Raw genomic sequence first — 22,124 nt, 5'->3', positions numbered from 1 at the left:
CCGGCGGCGACCGGCGGCGGGCGGCAGCGGCGCGGCCGCAGGCGGCGGCACGCGGGACGCGCGGCCCAGGCGGGCGCACGGCCTAGGCAGTCGCACGGCCCAGCCGGGCGCGCGGCCCAGTCCGCGCGTAGGCCCGTGCGCAGGTGCGGGCCGGCCCAGGCCAGCGGCCTGCTGGCCCCTTTGCCCCGATCCATCGTGGACTGGGCGATCCACGGCGGGGTCTGTGGACCGCGTGGGCGTTTCTCACGCGTTTCTCGCGATCCACGGTACTATTTCGTGGACCGGAGCGCGATCGGAGGGCCCAGGTGATTTTCGATGACGATCCGACGGTTTAGGAGGCTGATTTGGCTTGTTTAGGACTCTTAAACCTAATCTAATTAGGTTTAAACTCTGTTTAACCCTCAGGGCCTGTGACGAACAGAGGAAGCGGTGGTTCGGATTTGCGCCGTACGAAGCCCGTACGAACCCGAGAAGAGAGAGAGAGGCGAGAGTGCTGAGAGAGAAGGAGCAGGAGGCTCCTGGACAGCGGTCGCCAGGCACTTCAGAGGTTCAGGGGGGTTCTTCAAGAGAGAGAGAGCTTTTGTGAGGGGAACTTCTAGTGAGAGAGAATTGGGTGTACAAGGGTTGAGGGTGAGATCTCCTCTTGTAAAATTTCTTTTTCATAGGGAAGTTTGCATGCCTCGTGGAGGCGAGTCCTTTTGTGGCTGATCCACGTATTTTGATTATTTTTCATTTGTTTTGTTTCTTCTTTCTTCCTGCTGTATCGCGTGGTACTGAAAAGATCTTGGGAGGTGATGTCCTGACCAGACATCCATCCAACAATTTTATTAATTATTATGATTTTTTATATTTTAAAAAAATAATATTTTTGTCAAAAAAAATTTGAACAAAAAAATAAATTATATTAAATATCTACATTATTATTAATTATTTTATATGATCTAATCGGGTGAAACGGTGTGCTCGAGTGGACAAAAAAATTTCTCAAAAGAAAATTGATAAAGTTGGAGATGCAGCGAGTTGTTGGGGTAAGGACCCAATCTCCTGGCAACATATATGACTTTAAAACTTTTTCTTGGTACCCCCCCCCTCTCCCCCCAAAGTATCATCGTTTCAGAGGACTGTGTTTTGGATAACCTCCATCAATTGGGCTGGGATGTCCATGCATTGTGTCTTGTAAAATACTCATAATCGGGAGGGGCCTCCATATTCTGCAATGGCCTCTGCTTAACCACGAACCATTTCACACAGCATGAAGAAACTGAGAGGGTTTGAGTTGGGTTTTTTTTGGGAGGAGATGAGTTGGTTTCCCCTTTTTTTTTTTTTATTATTTATAAGAGGAAATGAAACTTTTTTACAATAAGAATGAAGGATAAATTTATCAGAAAAAAATTATAGTCTATATCGCACGCACTGTATAACTGTACAACGCTACGGTCGTTACTACGGGGTTGCTACGGTCGTTATTAAACACAGCCACCCAAGGAATGGCTGAACCTGACGTACAACACTAGGCGTCTAATTCCATTAGTCCCGGCCCGGGCTCTTCCGCTTCTGGAGAGAAGATTCTGGAGGGAGGGTCGGGGGTGGAAATATATAAAAAAAAAAAGAAAAGGGCCGTGTTGGTGGCTGCGTTTGTGGAAGAGTCCTCTTCGTTTTCCTCCGTCCAATCTGGTCAATCGTATCGTTCCAAAGGAGAAAGGCAGGGTGGGAGAGAGAGAGAGCGCGATGGGGGAGGCCGATAACGATCCGCAGAGGGTAAAGAAGATGGCGGCTGCGGCGTACGACTACGAGAGCGATCCCCGATGGGCGGAGTACTGGTCCAACATCCTTATCCCTCCCCACATGGCCTCCCGATCCGACGTCGTCGATCACTTCAAGCACAAGTTCTACCAGCGCTACATCGTAAGTTGTCCTCAGGTTTTCCTTGTTTTCTTTCACCGTATTTGTGAGTTTGGTTCTTGTTGTTGCGATTCTTGTGTTTCTTGATTCCATCAGTCTTTTACTGTTTGGATGCGTTTGCTTATAGAAGTAAGAGAAGAAATTAGGGATCTTCCTTGGGGTTTTTTCGCTTTTCCCGCCTGTATTGGTGGGTAAGAGAAGAAATTAGGGATCTTTCTTGGGGGTTTTCCACTTTTCCCGCCTGTATTGGTGGGTCTTGTGGATTAGATTCTCTTGCAGTTTATTTTCCTTTCTTTTTTGATGGGTTTTGGCGCACAAGGGGATCCCTCGGAAACCCTATTATCTTGGGTTTCGCGTTTCAAATTCGAATGGTGGCCAAGACAGTTTTTCCGCCATTAGTTTTATTTTAGTTCGATTACGTGACAATACACTGGTGATTTTGTTTGTAGGCCTATCTTTTTTCGTTCAGTTTTTGGTTAAATATTGTGCGCTTTTACTGGTTGTTTGTGGTTTTTTTTTTTCTTTTTTTTTTTTTTTTAAGCTGCTCATTCTGATGCGACTGAGCTACAGAATCTTAAGTTGATAAAGATACCACTGAAGTTGCGCATGCCTTTTTGAAATCTATCCAACACCTGTGTTTGTGCATCTTGATTTTTTTGGTTTCAGAAGTAATGAATGTGGTATATGCGACGATTATGCCATTTAAAGTTTAGGTAGGAGAACACTATTGATAGGCAAGCATGGTGGTAGCGATATGAATGAATGAGACATACACAATTTTTTTAGAATTGGGCTCACGAACTATAGATAATGTAGCTACCGTAGGACAAGTCATTTAGCTGAGAACGTCTCATTTTGATGTGGACAACTGATCAAGACTCTAAGTAACCATAAGTTTTATAATGCAAAAGGGCCTTCCTAGTTGACTCTTACTCATTGCTTCATCACATGTTGAGTCTTTCAGTTAAACTTTTATTTATATAATGAGCTAACAACTTAATTAGCAAAAACAATTAGATGCATAAATTCAGATAAATAGAGAACTAAGAAAGCTAAAATCTTAATGAACCACACTTTTGGATAGGTTATAGGACTTTGGAATTGGTTAACCTTGGTCATGTGGCTAGCATTCGGGGATGATGTATCTATGTCTGCAGGCATCCATGTATGCATGCACACGTACATGTATATATGTATGTATGTTCCCAGGATTGTTATTTGTTGCATTGAGGGGTTTTATTGCATCCCTCGTTGCAAGGAAATAAACTTTTTGGTTTTTAATCACGAGGGAATAGGTTCTTAACTAAAATTCCACAATTTTTCTTCTTTATATTTCTCTAAGGATCCATTCTTTTATGGGTAAAAACTTTATCTGGGAATCTATATTTGCCTACGTAATTATTTTCTAGGCAACATTTTGATAGGAAAATAATTTACCCATGTTCTTTTACGCATGAGAAAGTGGCTTCGAAATCTGTTATGCATATTCTTTTACATTACTATTTTATTGGATAAGTTGTTAAAATTTATCCATATTTTTCATAATATCCTTTATGCTTTTTAGATCTGAAGAAAGTGGACAACTGAGTTATTGGGTATTGAATGCTGGAGGTTTTGAAAATGAGGGTGGGGCATCTTAGGAATAAAATTAAATGTCTACTCTATTGCTTGATGGAAAAATGATTTAGCCACCCCCTAGGTGGATAAGATTTTCTCCCATTACATGGATAAAATGCTACTCATGGAAAAGTAAATTGTCTATTTTGAAAAGTATGAGAACATGGATAAGTTGGTCAATGGGAAAGTTGACCAACTTTGTCATGATATTTACCTACAAAAGAATGGGCCCTAAGGGTTGAATGTGTTGCATGTATATTGGTTTAATGTAAAATTTTCACGATACTTATTTCTGTTTCATGATGATCGTAAACTGAGAATAAATGTCCTCAGTTGCTGTTTGGTCTTGATGATGTTCCATGCTGTAATTTTCCCAGATACTGCTGATGCTGGCTGAGTTATTCCCAGAAAATATAAATTTGCCAGTTTGGATTGCCATTTGATTTGCTTTTTTTAGTTCTGATGATCATTCTCATAATATAGGATCCTGATTTCGTGGTTGAGGCAATATCGTCAACCAGTGCATCCTCTCAGTCAGCTAGGCCATCAGCGAGGTCATCGTCGTCGTCGTCGTCATCTTCAGCTACGGAAAATGCAAGGCCTCGTAACTCAGGTGGAGAGAAGCTTACTGAAGCTTTTATTGCCGTCATTTGACCATATACGCCTTCAGGAAAATTTATCCTTTATTTTCTAACATGTCTTGTGAATTAAATTTGTGGGTACAGGATCTGGTGCTGCAACATCTGCACCACCAGGGAGGAATGCAAATTCCTTGCAGCTGGATCGACGGTCTATATATTTTTCTGTCAATGCTTGGGTACAGAGACAGTTCTTTTTAGAAAAATACTTAATGCCACACAATATTCTGATCATGTTTCTTGCCTGACCTTAGGAGCATTCCTTTCAGTGCTTCATAGCCATGAATGAATTACATATGGATCTTTATAATGACATATTCATTAATGTTTAACAAACTTGATCAGATGAGCATTATAAATGCCTGATAAAATTTAAATATGACTTGAACATCAAAGTTACTTGAAAAAGACAATATTCATTCCAAAACCACCAATTTAGTGCATGTCAAGACTCTTAGGTGGAACCAAAAATTACCTACTCTGTTTAAAAAGGAAAACCAGCTGTCACAAATTATAAGAACTCTTGCAATCTGATGAAGGTTTGCCAAACTGGACTGGCAAATTTGATAAAAGTAGTGCATGAATGATTTATGCAAAATTGTTTTGTAACCATGCTATAATTATTCATGTGCACAGTTCCCTGTTAGATAAGCTTAACTTTCTTGGAATCCCAGTAACACCTCTTCCTTTTCTTTTTTAAAGGGTGGGGATATGACCTAATAAAGCTATCAACAAAAATGTGTAATGAGAACAAATGCCATTGTGATCCCATTGAAGTTCGGAAAAGCAATTTTTTTCCTTTTTTTTTAGGATAATGTTTCATGTCATGTCTATCTAGGCTTTTTTTTTTTTGTGATCAATGTTCAATGGTTTTCCTTCTTGTTTTAGTTGAACCAAAGCTGACTAATATTTGAATTTGTTTTTTAGTGGAACTTTTCTTTCATTTGGAGATAGGTCATCTTCTAATCATTAAATCAGGAACTTTATCCTCATTGAAAAGTCTAGCTTTGCTGTTGGTATTGTTTTAGAAGGCCATTTTTCTTTTAGCTTTAGCTAAGTTGGATTTGCCTATGAAAACCTGAAAACATCCATTATTCTCTTCTTTTTTTCCTTCATTTTTTTTTTTAAAACGTGTCCTTTTGCATTCATTTACAACTGTATCTTAGGAGCTCTCTTTGGCATTCATGATATGGTTAGTGCATGGTCAAAATATTCTAGTGGGTAGAGTTTCCTGCTTATGAAATTGAGAATCTATGGTATAAACATAAATTATTTTGTGAAGGAAAAGATTAGATTATTCATCTGGTTAGAATATATCTATGGATATCTTGCCAACTTCTTGTAGTGTGATAAGTATAGTGTTTGCTTTTCTTCGAGTCAGAATTACTTGGATGATTAGTTTGATTGAATATGGTATAATGTAACTGAAGATAGTCAAGCATGGTAAAGTGGAATGTGAAGAACACTAAGTGGTTGATTATATATATATATATATATATATATATATATATATATATATATATATGAGCAATTGATTTGGCGCTTTATGTATGAAGCATTCTGACCTTTATATATTTTTTTTTAATGATAATCTTGAGTTAAGTATAGACATCAATGGTTTTTCTTTTCGTTTTGTGTCAATGGCATGAAGGCCTAAAATGAAACCTTTAAGGACTCGTTTGGTTGACGGGAAGTGGAGGAGGGAAGAGGCAGTTCTTGGGAAATGGAGGAGGGAAGAGGCAGTGGAAAAAGCTCTTTCCATGGGAAGTCACTTCCCACATTTCATGGTAAGTAAAAATCCATGGGGGAGGTAGGTTTTGGCACTTTTCATGGGATGGAAAGTGGTGATACTTTTTTCTTTCCCAAAATATTCTTTTAAAATGTTCGGCTAAGATTTTGCAAAATATCAAAGGATGGTTACGATGAAATACTAGATAGTGATATAATATTATATTAATATTATTCTGATATTTATATGAATATAATATAAATATAAATATTAAAACTATAATATTTATTATATTTTAATATTATTTTAATATTTACACTAATATAATATTTTTATTAATATTAATATAATACTTATATTAATATATTAATATTTATATTAATATAATGTTATATTTAATATCTACATTAATAAATTTATTATATCAAAATATTAATATAATATATATTAGTATTATGTTAACATAATAAATTAATATAGTTTAATATTATATTATAATATATTAATATTATATTTTATATTAATATAAATATAATATTAATATTTATATAAAGTTTAGGAATAAAAATGTATGGTCTTATATCTACTAAGGGTATAATAGGTATTTTATACAGTTTTTTCAGAAAAATAGATGCTCAACTAAACGTAAGCTACTTTGCAATTAATCACTTTCTCATGATCGATCAAATATGCCAAAATTCTATTCTCAGGAACTTCCTGGGAAGAAAAGTTCTTCCCGCGAACCAAACGAGTCTTAATTGTTTAATATATAATATATCATCAACCATAGTTACATGTAACACAGAAGGTTAGCATCTGGATGCTCTGAAGTATGAAGTATCGCATCCCTAATGACACTATAGTGCCTTGGTATATCTTGCAATAGATAGAAGGGACAATACATGCCGAGTGGTATCTAAAGATGTGGTTCACAATATGGGTCAACATTTGATCTAGGTTAGGGATTCCTTGACAGCCATTTCCTAGATAAATAATTCATAACAGTGTTATCAGACCTGGAGCAAATGTTCATGCAGCCAACGATTTGAGTCATTGGGTCACCAGCTGAACCATTGCTCATTATCAGAGCATTTACATACTTAAAAATTAAATAATTATAATAATCACAACAATATACATTAGGTTATAGAATATGAAAAATATCTCTGTGATATATAATTCAAATACATGTCCCCCCTCCTTTCTATAAAGATACTCCTCTTTTAGGATATTTCTTTATTTTCACTATCCACTTGATGAATAAGGGAAGAAATTAAGACAAATGGATAAACTAATTTCGACCATTTGCTTATTAAGTCTGCTGTAAACAAGCTTCATTATTTTGCTTCTGGAACTATATGCCTTGCCATGCCCCTTGCAATAGACCTTGTGTGTGTGTGTGTGAGAGAGAGAGAGAGAGAGAGAGAGGATCACTAAGTGTTGATCGGTCGGAGCCACACTTAGACTTTGGTGGAAGAGTGCAGTAAGGTTGATGGTGAGAGTAAGATGAGTGGGGAGCAAGGGTATAATAAGGAGGATAAGTTGGTTAGGAGAGATGAGGAAAGGCTGAAGGCTAGCGAGGAATAGGGGAGAGAGCATTTATCTGCTCTTCCTCATCAGTTTGGTCTTCTTCTGTGCTGAGGGTGGAGGCGTCTCAAGCCGACAGGACCATTTTGTTAAAAGACAATTTTATTCCTTCAATGGTAAAGGACTTGAAAGAAAGCAAGAATGACAGTAAGGGCATGTAGGTCTTTAGGTGTCAGTATACTATTTGGTTGGTTTATGAAGCTTGGATGGCCTAATTAGATGATTGACCATCCAAGAATGGTTTACTAGTTAAACTTTCTGCTATGTTCTGGTTTTTCGTGGCACAACGTTAGACTGTGAGTGTAGGCCATGTCATCTCCTTGATATCTGGCCTTGGGCTGATAAGCTCTCCCTCCATGCATTCCACATGCATGAAGCAAATGCCCTTGCTTATTGGCTGACTGGAGGCTGTTATTTTTCCTACTTCTAGACATTAAACTCTGGAGTTGCCTTCTCAACTAATGAAATTGGTTTGGGTGGATGCCCTTGTTTGTTGTGATGTAAGGGGTTAACAACCGTTCTTGGAAAAAAAGAAAAGGGGCTTCGATGTCAATTTCTTTTTTTCACCATTCGTTCCGAACAGTCCCACATCGACTAAAAAGTGGTGCAGAAGGTCAAGTGGTCTTTCTTCCATGATGAAAGAGAATTAAATCTAGGTTTTTTATAACATAAAAGCAGGTTTTGATCCGTCATAAACCACAGCCTGATTTTTCTGGTCTTTTTCCCCTTTTTTCTTTAACAATTTTACCCAGTGCTGACATCCTGTCAGAGACAGATTTGAATTGAATGAGCAGTTAGACCCATTCACCACCTCACATATAAATCTTAAGGCTTCCAAAGTCCAGATTTATTTATATTTTATCTATGTTGATTATCTTCTTAAGCAAATGGTCTATCTTTTTATGTGATCATGTTTTATATATAAAAGTGGCTCAATAAATATATGTGCTGCCACAGTTCACACGGTTGACACTCTGCAGCTCACAATTTTCTTTCTTTTGATGTCTTTTTGACCTTTTCTTGAAGATGATGCTACATGAATTATATCAATAAAATTTGTCATTTTCTTAGGTCCATCTTATTAACATTATCTTTTCACTTAATGCCTGGCAGGTGTTAGTTGTTGCAGTGCTTGGAATCCTTCCAATTGTGCCAAGGCATCTTTCAATCAAGGCCTACCGATTGTCCTTGCTGGGCACCACATGCTCCTCCTTTTATTCTTTGTACACTCTTTATGGGGTATAATTCTCACTATTGAAAATTTGCAACCCCTTTTGTTTCATATATCTTCTAGAACGTAGTCACAGGTTTTCATCTGTTACCTATTTCCATATGTTTATGTCTCATTTTCTTTTCCTTTCTTTTCAGAAACCAAGGGCATGGAATCTGCCTGCCATTCAAGCATGGTTTCAAACTGTGATAGCAACGAAAGATTTCATTCATTTAATCTACTGCCTCATGTTTGTTGCATCTCATCTACACTTCAAGTGTAAGCATCATTGGCTCTTCCACCAGATAATACTTTTTGAAGCCTATCTTTTACCTTTTTATTATTATCTATTGATTCCAATTTCCATTGCAGTTGCCCTGATACCTGTCTTTTGCTGGGCACTCGAACATGTTGCCAAATTCCTAAGGCGTAATTTTGCACATTCCTCTTTGTACAGGTAAAGCTTTAACTTGATTTATTGATTCTGTGTCAGCATCAAGTATGAATTAGTTCCAGACTAGGTTTATCTTCTTGTGAATTTCAATGCTTAGTGTGTGGCGGTTTAACCAACCTTGTCTATAATTGGGTGATGTAAAGTGTAAATGTGTAATTTTGATATGAGTTTGGTGTCACCATTTATTTGAATAACTTTAGTATGTACCAAAAATAAACAGACTCTATGCGTAATTTTTTTTTTTGGAGCATGTACTTATCCATACTTCACCATCATTTCCCCTTTGTTATACTGTTTTCTCTTGATGGATCATGTAACGTTTACTCTAATGCCCTGTACCTTTAGCTTCGGTGCCTCGCTGTGTGGCATGTCATTCATGTCATGGTAACTTAGTTGCAATGCAAGCTGGCTTACATTTGGTCATGCTTTGATAATCTCCCAAATTCTGGGTTCAACACAAGAAAATTGCAACCCCTTGGAGAGGGGTAAGGGTAAACAAGTTCATTCATTTCTGTTTGATGCATATGGCAACACTGAACTTAGAGGCTTCTCTTTTAAGCTTGCATTGTGAAATATCACTCTTGTTAATTGCATATGGACCACGCTACCGAGTTAGCATCCATTACTGACTATGTGTCTTTGATATGCCTTTTGACTATGGAAAAGAGTCTTATGTAGGTTTTCTTTTTTTCCCTTTTTTTTGGTGTGTGTTTTTGTATGTGGTGGTTGGGGAGTGATGGGTGCAGTTGGTTATGCATCCATGTTAAGCAACATTCTTGATGGATCATATCTAGTTCCTTAAAGCATTTAGAGGGGCTCTTGGCAAGAAAATAAAGGCGTATACAGGGGCTATAGCTTTGTTGCTTAAGGTTTCTTTTTTGTTTTTTCTTTTTGGAAGGGTTTGGGGGGTGGGGGTGGCAGTAGAATGGAGGTCAAGGCCCACTGAATTATACTTTATTACTTAAGTTTAAAACTCTGTATTAGAGTGTTTAGATATTGTAAAGAAAGACTAATTTTAAAACCTGAATGGGTGGAAATTAGAGATCTGAATTTATTCATAATGTTATTTGGTAATTTTCATCTCAGAAGGAAGAGCAACAAGTATAACTTGATTATCTTTACATTTATCTCTATGTATCTTTACATTTATGTTTTCCCCAGAACGGGTAATTCCTCCGGGCCTAACTGACTAACAATAATAGTTAATGCCCATCTTCTTCTTAACAGACTTAGGAGCTGGACAACAGCATGTAGATCTTAAAGCTAAAGAGTTTTCTTTGCATTTTAAAGCCTCTTTCCTTATTTCCAACCTCTGCAATCCATTTCATCGATGGTGGTAGCTGTGAACTTTTGAATAAATTGTCTTGCAATTTCCTGCCCAATAGGGTGTCTTTAATATGACTTGAATAAAAAAATGGCGTGGGATGAGGAAATTTAATGGTGGAAGTTTACTCACAGATTCATTGGTTACAAGTACTTGTATAACACTATGAACCATTACTGGTGCTGGTAATGCAAGGAGACAGGATATTTTATTTTAGCTGCAACAGGCCCTTTTTTAAAATAATTGGGATAAATGTCAGACTTAAATTGATATGAGAGTATAATCCTAGCAAGAAGAAAGAAGAAGATCACTTCAGAGAGATGAGCCAAAAGTGGTGCTGAGATTGTAAGGTCGTTTAAGCTTCTAAGGTGAAATCAGCATTTTTAAATGTCAGACTCTAGAGTCTTTGAGGAGAAATTTTGAGAAAAAGTTGGTCAAAGCCAATCTTGCTTTTAAAATTTTAGTCTAAGCAGTTAGCAATTCTAACGTATGACCTTAACATGTAACCCTAAGTAGACCCATAACTACTTGAGGAATGTTTATAATAAACCTCCTGTAAATGAGACTCCTCCACCTTGATGACTCGTTACAGATTTCCTAGTCATACACTGAAATTTGTTTCACCATTCATCTGCCATAAGGGGCAATAACCGGTGATGCCCAGCTTTTTTGTTTTTCTTCGAGGTGCCCATTTCGACACGACGTGACCCAGGCACAGGTATGGGATATGAGTTTTGGCAGACCAGTTGGACATGTTACTCTGATCAGTAGGAGTGAGGGGAAGGGGGAGCAAAGATCTTAATGAAGAAGAAAAAGGAAGGGAAGGGAAGAAAGAGAGGAGGAGGAAGTGGAGGAGAGAGATTTAGAGGGCTCGGAACATGTTATGTGTGTGCCATTTTAAAAGGGCATAATTAATATGTAGTCCCTGGACTTAATGCCAAATTGCCAATTAATGTTTAGCCTTATTGATGTGGCATTTTCATTTTTATCCCTTGGCTATAAAAACATTTTTATTTTTTAGCCTCTGCATGTGCATTAGTATGCACAGAGGACTTAACTGTGCATGAAAATAAGGCTGAATTTGCACGAAGGCTTAACATACAATACTAACTATAGGCGTAATTGCAAAATAGGAACCAATACAATGTGTCCATATACCGTTACCCAACTTTTGGATCATTCTAAGCATGTGCCGTGTCCTGAGATTTGGGGATAATGCCAGTCTAACTCCTAGACACACCCGCACCTGACACCCATACCCAAATCCATGTAACATAGGCCATAACGTATTGGTTCACTCAATTTGAAATTGGATTCTCAGCTAGTCAGCTTTAATGATCGCTTAACTAGGTTTCTTGTTTTACATTTCTTCCTGCAGTATGTTCTAGTCGAAAAAAAGGTTCCCCCAGCATGCTTCTTCATGGTTACTTTTGGATTGGGTTTTGGAATATTCTGAGTATGCTATTGGATGTGGGGATTTACTGGTCAAGTGTTTTATGTAAGAGTGGGTTACTGTATCCTTTTCTTCACTTTCTTCTTCTTGCTTTATCATAAGTTAAAGCATCTCCATATTTCCCAAAATGAAACAGTTAAAACATCTCTATGGTCTCATTATGCTACATGCACTACCATGTTTCATGATGCTACTACTTTGTAGTGCATTATTGCTGCATCTGTTACAATTGACTGAGCTTTTCTCGACCTGCAATCGTAAGTTCACTTGATAATGAAGTAATCGTGTATTGGTTATGGATATGCTCTGTCACCTTATCTAACTTTCCCTCTACCTCTGCTTAGAATTAAGAATCTGAAGTTTAACTTTTTGGTTCATGACTAGGAAATACTTGGAGGAACCTTGTTTGTGGGTGGAGGCGAATGCTACTACACTTGGCATTCTGAGTTCAAATGCTGAGATTTCGCTGGGTTTTCTTTTAATCATATCACTGTTATCGTTAGTGGATTTCACCCAGTTTCATGGTTTGCGTCCCTCTACTCTATACATGTCTTTGGCACCTTTTAAACTCTCATTTTGGATGCAGGTGGCAGCGCAACATAATTCAGACATTCATGTACTGGCAGGTCTGTTTTGTTTCCTTTTCTTCTTGCAACACCTCTTCCACTATATTTTCTCCTGGTACACCATCAGTAATGATATCTGACTATGGTTGTCATCATTAACAAGTGAGAACCATATTGGATTCCTTCAGACGTCATTTGTTAATACAACTGAGACCAGATGAATGCCATTATCGACCACATAACAATTAGCTGGGGTCATACTGCGGGCAGTTCTCCCATTTTAAAACTAGAGCGCTGATTTAGTTTCCCTAGAAATGATCTACTGGGGGCTGCATTTAATCATGTATTAAAGTCACTTGCCTGGATATGAAAACAATCTAGACCCTTGAAAGAATTATTTGAGATATTCCTTTTCATTCTAATTTGGAATTTAACCCTTCAAATCTCTGTCATCTTCTTGCTTGTTGCTGGCAGCTTATATCCTAACTATATTTAATATACATGTGATTTTGTTGGCAGCTACTGAAGCTCATGTATCATGCTCCTGTAACTGCTGGTTATCACCAGAGCGTGTGGGCCAAGATTGGTCGGACCGTGAACCCTTACATCTACCGGTATGCCCCATTCTTGAACTCCCCCATATCTGCCGTCCAGAGATGGTGGTTCAGGTAGAAGAAAGGAAGACTCGATGGGAAGGGAATGAGAAAAAACTTGCAGATCACTGTCTTTGCTATCGTATTTAAGTCTTCATTATCGGAAAAAAGAGCCCAGCTTTTGACAGAGCATTTAACCTTTCAGAAAGTATAACTTGCTAGTGTCTTTCCTCTCGACACGCTTGTTACTCTTTTTATGTCTATGCTTCAGTAAATTATGAAAAGTTTCTTGCAGAAATTACCATAAGAAATCTCCAGCAAACCTGAGTTTTGGATAATTCACAAGTTGAAATTGTGGGTGCGACACCCATACTAGTTATCAGCAACTCTATTAGATTTGTGCACTGAATTCTTTCCTTCCATCATTTATGAGAGAACTGGCTGGATGAACTTGTACGCTGGATGGGTTTAATACCCAAAAGGTCCATGATTTTGTGATTCCTGGAGAAAGTCTCCTGATCCTTCCAATCTGAGGTGTATCGGTAGTGGCCTCCGTCACATGAAACCTCCTCCTCCTCTTCTATAGCCCCCACTTTTTTTTTTTTTTTGCGCGTGATTGTAAGGGAGGTTATAACCACCCAGTTTATTGAGATGGAATATGTACATAATTATACAAAAAGGGTGCAAGCGGACTGGCTCTCAGCCGTCCCCAGGAGGGTTGCCTTCCCACCATGCGAAGAAAAACTATAGAGGATTCTGAACTTTCTTTTAAACAGGTATTGAAAAACCTGGTAAAATCGCCGGATGGATGTTTTTTTTATGAATCATTCAGTGGCCCATGACCTGTTGCTGGGACGATGTTATCGCCGAACGGAACCAGTTGCTTATGAGCAATTCCTGAAATATTTGCTTCGCCTGACGTCCATTCTTACAAAAGCTTGAAACATTTTTGGATTAATCTTGATAGAGGGTCTGCTTCGGATGTGATGATGTATTTATTCTGCTCATTTCTTAGGCTCCAACGTGTTGCTATCATGCAATCCCATTCTGATTTTTGACGGCCGTTCTGAAGTTGGTAACCTCAGGAGGATCATAGTCCCAGGATTCGTAGAAAAGGTGAGGGAGAGTTTAAGACGAGCAGTTCTTACCCCTCCTCCAATTTGGACTCGGTTACTGATGTGATGATATGTTGATAGCATGTGTTTGTAGTGGTTCTGGTTCTCTGCACGTCTTGAGAGTTGGGGAGTTCCTACTCGACAGGCCACTACGGTACGACGGTCTCGCCGTAAGACCATCTTTCCAGCTGCCATCCTGGGGAATCAGGTCCCTGCTCCTTGGCTTCATTTTCTCATCGTCTGTTCTCATGGCTCGTCCCCTCTTTTTGGAGGTCATGGAGGTTGGTAGCGGTTCATCTTACTCTTTATCATGGTCGTGGTGGTCTTTCCAATATTAACATTAGATGGGGAAACAAAGGGTGTCAAATAAAATCTAATACCATGTATTCCGTTGAAATTAATTGAGATCATAAATTAGGGTAAAGATGAGACTCAAAATAAAATAAATTAATTGAGATCATAATTTGGTACTGTCATCCATGTGGTGGTTGTGATGTGTGGATCTACAGTTGGGCTGGAAAGATGCAATCAGATACATCCCAAATGTGGTTGTCTGGACCGTGTAATTAAATACTTCCAAGAGGACCGTGTCAAGGGCGTGCAAATATAGATTGGATGGCAATATGGGGCTTGAACTGGGTGTTCCAATTACCCGTTCCTGGTCACTCTGGCATCACATTTAACGCAGATTGAGCTTACAAAATATCCAAGGAAACTGAAAGAGTATAACTTCTTTTTTAATTGGAGAAGACGACGACGACGACTTCAAAGAATGCATTAAGAAGACAAAACAACATCAATGGAAAGCAACTAAACTGCCAAACTGACAGCTTGGACAACATTATTTAATTAATTTGATAGATCTAATGGGCCTAGTTTATCTTAGATCCACAGTCCAAATTAACGGACAAATAAAGATAAAATAAACTAATTCGAAGGTCATATGACAAGAAGGTGACATGTATTCACACCGCACGCAAATTTTCTTTTTTTTTTTTTAAAAAAAAACCATAAAAGTGTAACATATATCGCCTTGCAAAAGTCTCCTCCATTTGTTTTCCTTCTGCACGGCTTGGAAGATCTCGATGACCATAAACTACCGTCCAAACCCAAGAAAAGACCCAGAAAAGCCATCATGTTTTACCAAAATTCACGAAAGAAAGGCCCTTGAGATGGACGATTGGAACCTGGAAAAAAATACAAGATCAAAAACCATTACATTTCTGAAACGCTCTCTCTCTCTGTGTCTTCCTCCATGGAGACTTTTACGGTGGGGAAAGATTATCAAAAACTTTGTCCCGCATTTCTACCACCTAATCACCGTCTTCCAATCTCATCATCCCTTCTGTACATTTTATCCCAAACCCAACAACAACAAGAAGGGCGCTACGGTAATAAAATTAACCAAGTGGGCCGCCGGCTGACCAGGTCAATGAAACGCTCGAGACCGAGTCCCGTGATCCTACGACACGGCGAGGCCAAGGAAGTCGGCGGCGGACTTGGCCATTACGGCGGCGAACTCCGTGAAGCTGATTACGCCATCGCCGTCGGTGTCGGCCTCGTGCATCATCTCGTTCAGCTCGCAGAAAGTGAGAGGCTGCCCCATCCGTGCCATCGCCCTGGCCAGCTCCGCCGCCGATATATAACCATTGCCGTCGCGGTCGAACGACCTGAAGACGTCCAGAAGCTGTTCTTGGTTGATGAGGGCCTGATCGCTCATCAAGGGGGCGATGGCATTGGCGAGCTCGTTGAACTCGATGGAGCCATTTCCATTGGCATCCATGTTAGAAAGCAAGGCATGGATCTGGTCGCCTGTGGGCTTCAAGCCGAGGGAGCGGAGGAGGGCCGCGAGCTCCAGTTGGGTCAGGCTGCCGTCGGAGTCCATGTCGAACCTGGCGAAGATGTCCCTCAGCTGCTTGAGGTGCTCGCCATGAAGCCGGCGGCCCATCGCTTCGCCGCCCACGAAGAATGGAAACAACCAACAGTACTGCAGTGATGGTAATGAAAGAGAAACAAATATATGATTGGTGGTGGTGAAGGGGGAAGAAAGATACAATAGAAAGAGAGGAGAAAAGAGAGAGAGAGGAGAAGGGAATGGGGATTGGGGTGGCAAAGAGGGGAAGAAAGATACAATAGAAAGAGAGAGGAGAGAGAGAGAGAGAGAGGAGAAGGGAATTGGGATTGGGGTGGCAAAGTGGGGAAGAAAGATGCAATAGAAAGAGAGAGGAGAGAGAGAGAGAGAGAGAGAGAGAGAGAGAGGAGAATTGGGATTGGGGTGGCAAAGGGAGAGGGGTGGAGGAGGGAAGGCTTTGAAGAAAATTTGTTAGAGGTGTAAGGTGGGAGGAGGTTCGTAGTTTTTAATGAGAAGGTGCGAGGAAGGCGACGATGATGTACGTAATTGGTTTTTATCTTTCAAAAGTGATGTCGGTCGGTGGTTGTTTTCGGGGGCAGAGATGGAAGGCTGGGATCTATGAAGGAAGGTGCTATTTTATGTGTGGAGGGGGTCATGGGAGGGTCTATATTTTAGACGGGGGGACGCGGAAAGGACTGAAAACATGGATTCGGTCGTTGGGACCGAGCAACAGAGTGCTCAGAGGGGGTGAACCGAGGCCAGGCGAGCAGTACACCGACCGGTGTCCTATGTTTTTAGGAGTAAAGTTTTTATATATGGTAAGAGGTTTGAGCCCTCTAGGTTTTCAGGTACCTAGCAGCTGTCGAGTTGTTGTAACCCGGAACCTTACAGTCACAGCTATGTTCCCCCTGTTGCCGATAAGATGGGCCTTTTGAACCTAAACAAAAAGGAAATATAAGTTTGAATAGGATTGGATATCGATCGGATTCGATCGAATTAAAAAAAAAAATTTATTCGATCAAATTTAATCAAATTAAAAAAATTCAATCCACTATCGATCGTTTATCATGTATAAACTGTTTGAAATTAAAGTGAACGATTTGTAGCGGATTCGAATGGATTATGTCAGTTTGAATTTTAATATTGATCCAATATTGATTTTAAATTCAATATTGATCCATTTAAATTTATTTATTTTTTTATCTATTTAATATAAAAAAATTTAATCCTTATAAATTATAAATTTTGAGTTTATTTTTGAATATGTATAAAATAAAATAAAAGAATAAAAAATTTATTCATCTAAAAACAACTACATCTCAAAGATTTCATTTTAAAATTATCTCAAATTGATGTGCTTCTATTAACAATTCAGTATTAATATTCTCATGAATCCGAATAGATAACGCGGTGTTTTTTAGAATGAAGTATTGAAATCTAAATGACGCCATCTCAAAATGAAAGTAAGTTTGTGAAATATTATATTGGTTTGATACGATTTCATACAGTTGAAAAGTATAGTAATCGAATTTGACCGTAAATAATCGATTTTTTAGAAATCTCAATCCGATTTCATACGATTTATATCTTCCAATTGACTGAAACTAATATTTATTGAGTTAAATTAAATAAATTTATTTAAATTTTGATTATTTGTTCAGCTTTAATTTTGAGGAAGTTGCTAGTGTCATAGTGCACCCTTCTTTAAGTTGTTCCCGCTTTTAACCAGTTCCATCAGTCCGCTTTTAACCGGTGCATGCAATACGGAGGCCGCTCCGGAGACTAGTTCAAACTTGACGGAGGGTTCGTTATGTAATATACATCTTTAGTAGGGGTTGATAAATAATAACAATTCCTTCTTCCTATTTGGACTAATCTGACAGTGCGGGACTGGTTCAAACTTGGTGCAAGGAAATTTTTTTTGTGCAAGTCACTTAAAGTTCTCTACGTCGCAACCGAGTCCTCCGTTTTAAAAGAACTGCAGTCTTCGTCTCCACTATCCACCCCACTCTATTCCAGGCTGCCCACTCATGCCAGCCAAATCGACGCATGCAACGATATGCCATCGCCGGCAAGCTCTGACCATCCACTACCATCATCGGAGTGGTCCACGTTCGTATGGAACACCATCATCCGGTGTGCCCCTCCCCTCCAGGCCCTGTCCATCTACGCTCATTCCATGCTCCCCTCTGGGGCCCGCCCCAACAAATTCACCTTTACCTTCCTCCTCAAAGCCTGCCTTCGAGCCCCCGCCTTCAGCCCTCTCATTCACGCCCACCTCGCCAAGCTCGGCCTCCACCCCGACCCCTTCCTTCGCTCCGCCCTCATCGCCGCCTACGCCGCTGCCGGCCGCCTACCCGCCGCCCTCCGCGTCTTCCACCTCTTCCCCCATCCTGACATCGTCCTCCGCACCGCCCTTGTCTCTGCCTTTGCCAGCTGCGGCCTCCCCGATGCTGCTCTCCAGACGTTCGACGAAATTCCCCACCCCAACCCCGTCTCTTGGGCCGCCCTCCTCTCCGCCTACACCCGAACCGGCCGCCACGCCGAGGCTCTCTCCTTCTTCCGCCGCATGCGCTTTGCAGGCGCCGCCCCCACCGAGGCCGCACTCGTCTCCTCCCTCTCGTCCGCCGCCGTCCTCGGCGCGCTTTTCGACGGCCAGCGCGCCCACCGTGACGTTGTCGTTTACGGAAAGTGCCTTACACCCGTCCTTGGCACTGCGTTGCTCGCCATGTACGCAAAATGTGGGCGGATAGACTCCGCGCGGCGGTCGTTCGACGAAATGCCGAAGAGGGACCAGCCGGCGTGGGCGGCGATGATCACGGCGCTGGCCTCGCACGGGAGGGGCGAGGAAGCGCTGCGGCTCTTCGACGAGATGCTGGGGCTTGGCTTGATACCGGACCACGTGACCTACGTGGGGGTCCTCCACGCATGCAGCCATGCAGGGCTGGTGGACGAGGCGCGTGGCCACTTCGATAAGATGGTCAAAGTCTATGGGATCGAGCCGAGGGCGGAGCACTACGGGTGTATGGTGGACGTGCTGGGGCGTGCAGGGTTGGTGGAGGAGGCGTGGGCGGTGGCTCGGAGGATGCCGGTGGCACCAGACGAGCGGGTGCTCAAGAGCCTGCTGAGCCCGAGCTGTGCGCTTGGGTTCGTTGAATGCGCAGAGTGGGCGACGGAGAGGCTGGTGGCATGGGACGCGGGGCATGCATCCGCGTACGTGCTGCTGTCGAACATGTACGCTGCGTTGGGGAGGTGGGAGGACAGCGCTAGAGTGAGGAAGCTGATGAGGGTCCGCGGAGTGCCCAAGGCGCCTGGTTGCAGCGCCGTTGATTGAGGGGAGCTTTTTGTAGATCGTGTGGGAAGTCTTCACAGCTCACTAGTTGGAGTATTGCTACAACACTACGTCAGCATCGGATTGCAAGTGCCGAGTTGGTGGATTGGATCGATCTGCTTCGCTCTGGTTACATCAGGTGCGATCCAAAGGAATGTTATTGAGATCAGTTTCGATTGAAAAAATATACTTTGTTTCTTGGCATGGACTGCATGGTAGAACTGATATATTATATATTCCATAACACTGTGGATTAAATTAACAAAAAAAAAAATTAGTTATTGATTTATACTAAGATTGTATGCAATATAAGTTGTTGATAATGTCTAACTTTTGTTTATTGATGATTTATTGTATAATATGTTTATGGTACAATTAGATTATCAATTTTCATTACAGTTTGGTTTTTCGCATTATTCATGGTTGATTTATTCTGAAACACATGATGAATGAACAAAATAAATCATAAATATGATCCCAATTTTCCAAGCTCATTGAAATGTGGATTGGATTCGAAGTATTCCAATCCTCAATGCAACCAAATCTGCTTGCAGTACTTGTGGTGACTTTTAGGATTTTCCTAATTCTTGTGTAGGGTCTTTCACCCTACCTGTATCAATTTGGGTACCCACCATAATGATATACTTAAATTTCAATCTTATTATCTAGGCCAATGCAAACTAACAAATTCAGTGACATTCGCAAATAACCATGTCTTTTTTTTTTTTTTTGGTGAATGATATCAATATTTCATGAGGTGTTTATTATGCTAGTTTACATTTGAAGAAATCCATGTAATATCAATTTTTCTGTTTTGTTTTAACTTGAATATTGGAATGTTTTGGGTCTCGTAAAATATCCTTTCTATCCCTTGCAACGAGAAATCAGGATTAGAACTTTCCTTTTATTTTATCTCCAATATTCCTTTATCACCCTCTATCAATGGATTTCATCTCAAATAATATGTCAGAGCTGTTCAAGCATTACCTCATTTGTGTTCGGTGGACAACAAAGGTTCATTTGCTAACCTAGCAATTTGATTGCCATATATCTAACAAGATCACACTGATATAAGTATATAAGAAGCCAACAATTTGCTACGCACCATGTCGGCAACAGATTAGAGTGAATGCTACGTCCTGGCTTCCTTCAAAAAAAAGCCAAACTGTGTCACCAAACGGTTTGTTTTTAGACTCAGTGCTGCCACACCAACCAGAGCAGAATTTTTTATCACAAAAATAATGTTTAAATAGTTTCCATCACCTCGGACTGGAATGCTAACGTTTCCTCTGAATTCTTCCACCTTCGTAGTTCATCAAATCTTCCTATGCAGGCTGATACCACTCTCTTGCAACACCACCCGTATTTTTCCACGTGATCTAATAAATTTTTGGGAGGGGTGAACAACCCCTCTTCACTCACTCTCTCAATCTCTCCCTCCCTCTCTCAAAAAGGTTACATAGTTCAAAAATATTAAAGTTGCACAAAAGAATCATACAAACTAGTTTCATGCAGTTCCCCTTTGTTCTAATTAAGGAAGGTTTCATGCAGTGACTTGAGCTTTCTTTTGTCGGAATGGGACATAATTGATGGATAACAGATGAATATTTCTGTCTCTGCTGCAACACAAAAACAAAAAAGATTTTCACTGAAGCAGGTGCCATGTTTGGCAAGCTGCGGGATTAAAAAAAAGAAAAAAAAAAAACAAAATCGCTTTTTCAAAGCCGTGACAGAAGTTTTTACTAATTGTTACATCATTTGTCAAAGATAATCTCTAGCTCTGCTGCACATTGCATCCTGCCTTCTGCAGTTACTCTGAGAATCTAAATGACATTTGGAGGTGTTTAGCACATGATTAAAAGTAGAATCAGAATAAATTGAAATAAGAATTGAAATGATCATATCCTCCGAAGTATTTGATTTGTAATTAAAATTAAAATCAGAATGAAGATCTAAATCTTTAGAAAAGAGCCAAAATTGAATTTTACAGAAATTCAGCCATTCCCATTCTATTAAGAAATCAAAATCAGAATAAAATTTCTCCCAATCAAACGATTCAAATGAAAATTACCTATTTCTATTCTTATTTTAAACTCTAACTCTCTTCAACCAAACACCCCCTCGCTTCAACAAAAAGTCTAGAAGAACAAAAAACAAATAATACAAAAAGCCTGAAATTTATCATAACCATTTTCTATAATTTCAACATTGCAAGGAGAGTTTACCGTAAGATGTAAGAATGAAAGAAAACAACCACAGCCAAGAAACACCAACATTAAAAACTTACATATCCAATACTGACGCAAAAATATTACGACGGAATTGCCTAGCAACCGAGCTCAATCTGTTTGAATGTCATTCGTGGAAGCAGCTCTTTTGTATTCAGAAATTTCATTTTTATGGTCAGGTACTGCATTTAAAAGCAGCAGGCCCATAAGATGGTCACTAATTCACAGTGCCAGTACGCAGAGATTCAGAGAAAGAAGCTTCTAAGGCGTCTGGACTGCATGATGCACTTTCCCGCTAAATCATTTGGATGTCTCAAACGATGAAAATGCTCTGTAAGACCTTGACTACCTTATAGAAACATACAGAGATGGAGACAAAATAACCATACAACATTATGGCTGTAAAAAAGTGCAATATTGCTGCAATAGGAACTCATAGAAGATGGCAGTATCACCTGGTGTAAGTTCCCATCACTTCATTTCTCCATCTGTTAGGTCCTCTTCAGTGGCAATGCCAAAGAAAAT

The 22,124-nt window shown here is 40.0% G+C and overlaps 3 protein-coding genes across 3 annotated transcripts; 2 read left to right on the top strand and 1 right to left on the bottom strand.

Annotated features, from left to right (window-relative positions):
* The first annotated feature begins 1,606 nt into the window (after window positions 1-1,606).
* LOC105047903 (uncharacterized) lies at window positions 1,607-13,371 on the top strand. Its single transcript, XM_010927043.4, has 9 exons — window positions 1,607-1,905; window positions 4,003-4,132; window positions 4,245-4,336; window positions 8,587-8,712; window positions 8,842-8,962; window positions 9,056-9,140; window positions 12,299-12,412; window positions 12,501-12,540; window positions 13,000-13,371. Exons 1-9 carry the CDS (start codon window positions 1,729-1,731, stop codon window positions 13,150-13,152), a joined length of 1,038 nt encoding a protein of 345 aa, XP_010925345.1. The 5' UTR covers window positions 1,607-1,728; the 3' UTR covers window positions 13,153-13,371.
* A 2,093-nt stretch (window positions 13,372-15,464) lies between these two features.
* LOC105047887 (probable calcium-binding protein CML14) lies at window positions 15,465-16,289 on the bottom strand. Its single transcript, XM_019850446.3, has one exon. It carries the CDS (start codon window positions 16,134-16,136, stop codon window positions 15,651-15,653), a length of 486 nt encoding a protein of 161 aa, XP_019706005.1. The 5' UTR covers window positions 16,137-16,289; the 3' UTR covers window positions 15,465-15,650.
* Window positions 16,290-18,099: 1,810 nt separating this feature from the next.
* Window positions 18,100-19,374, top strand: LOC105047879 (pentatricopeptide repeat-containing protein At5g06540). The gene has a single exon (XM_019850854.3). It carries the CDS (start codon window positions 18,100-18,102, stop codon window positions 19,372-19,374), a length of 1,275 nt encoding a protein of 424 aa, XP_019706413.1.
* Window positions 19,375-22,124: the final 2,750 nt, after the last annotated feature.

This window comes from Elaeis guineensis, chromosome 2, assembly GCF_000442705.2.
Source record: "Elaeis guineensis isolate ETL-2024a chromosome 2, EG11, whole genome shotgun sequence".
Lineage (NCBI taxonomy): Eukaryota > Viridiplantae > Streptophyta > Magnoliopsida > Arecales > Arecaceae > Elaeis > Elaeis guineensis.
Note: the sequence above shows the minus strand (reverse complement) of the source record. Positions and strands in the feature narration are given on the sequence as shown.

Excerpts from the sequence above, each read along its gene's own strand:
- LOC105047903 (XM_010927043.4), top strand. The coding sequence starts at position 1,729 with ATGGGGGAGGCCGATAACGATCCGCAGAGGGTAAAGAAGATGGCGGCT. Across the intron at positions 1,906-4,002 it reads AGTTCTACCAGCGCTACATC|GATCCTGATTTCGTGGTTGA; the intron begins GTAAGTTGTCCT and ends CTCATAATATAG. Across the intron at positions 9,141-12,298 it reads GCACATTCCTCTTTGTACAG|GAAATACTTGGAGGAACCTT; the intron begins GTAAAGCTTTAA and ends GTTCATGACTAG.
- LOC105047887 (XM_019850446.3), bottom strand. The coding sequence starts at position 16,136 with ATGGGCCGCCGGCTTCATGGCGAGCACCTCAAGCAGCTGAGGGACATC.
- LOC105047879 (XM_019850854.3), top strand. The coding sequence starts at position 18,100 with ATGCCATCGCCGGCAAGCTCTGACCATCCACTACCATCATCGGAGTGG.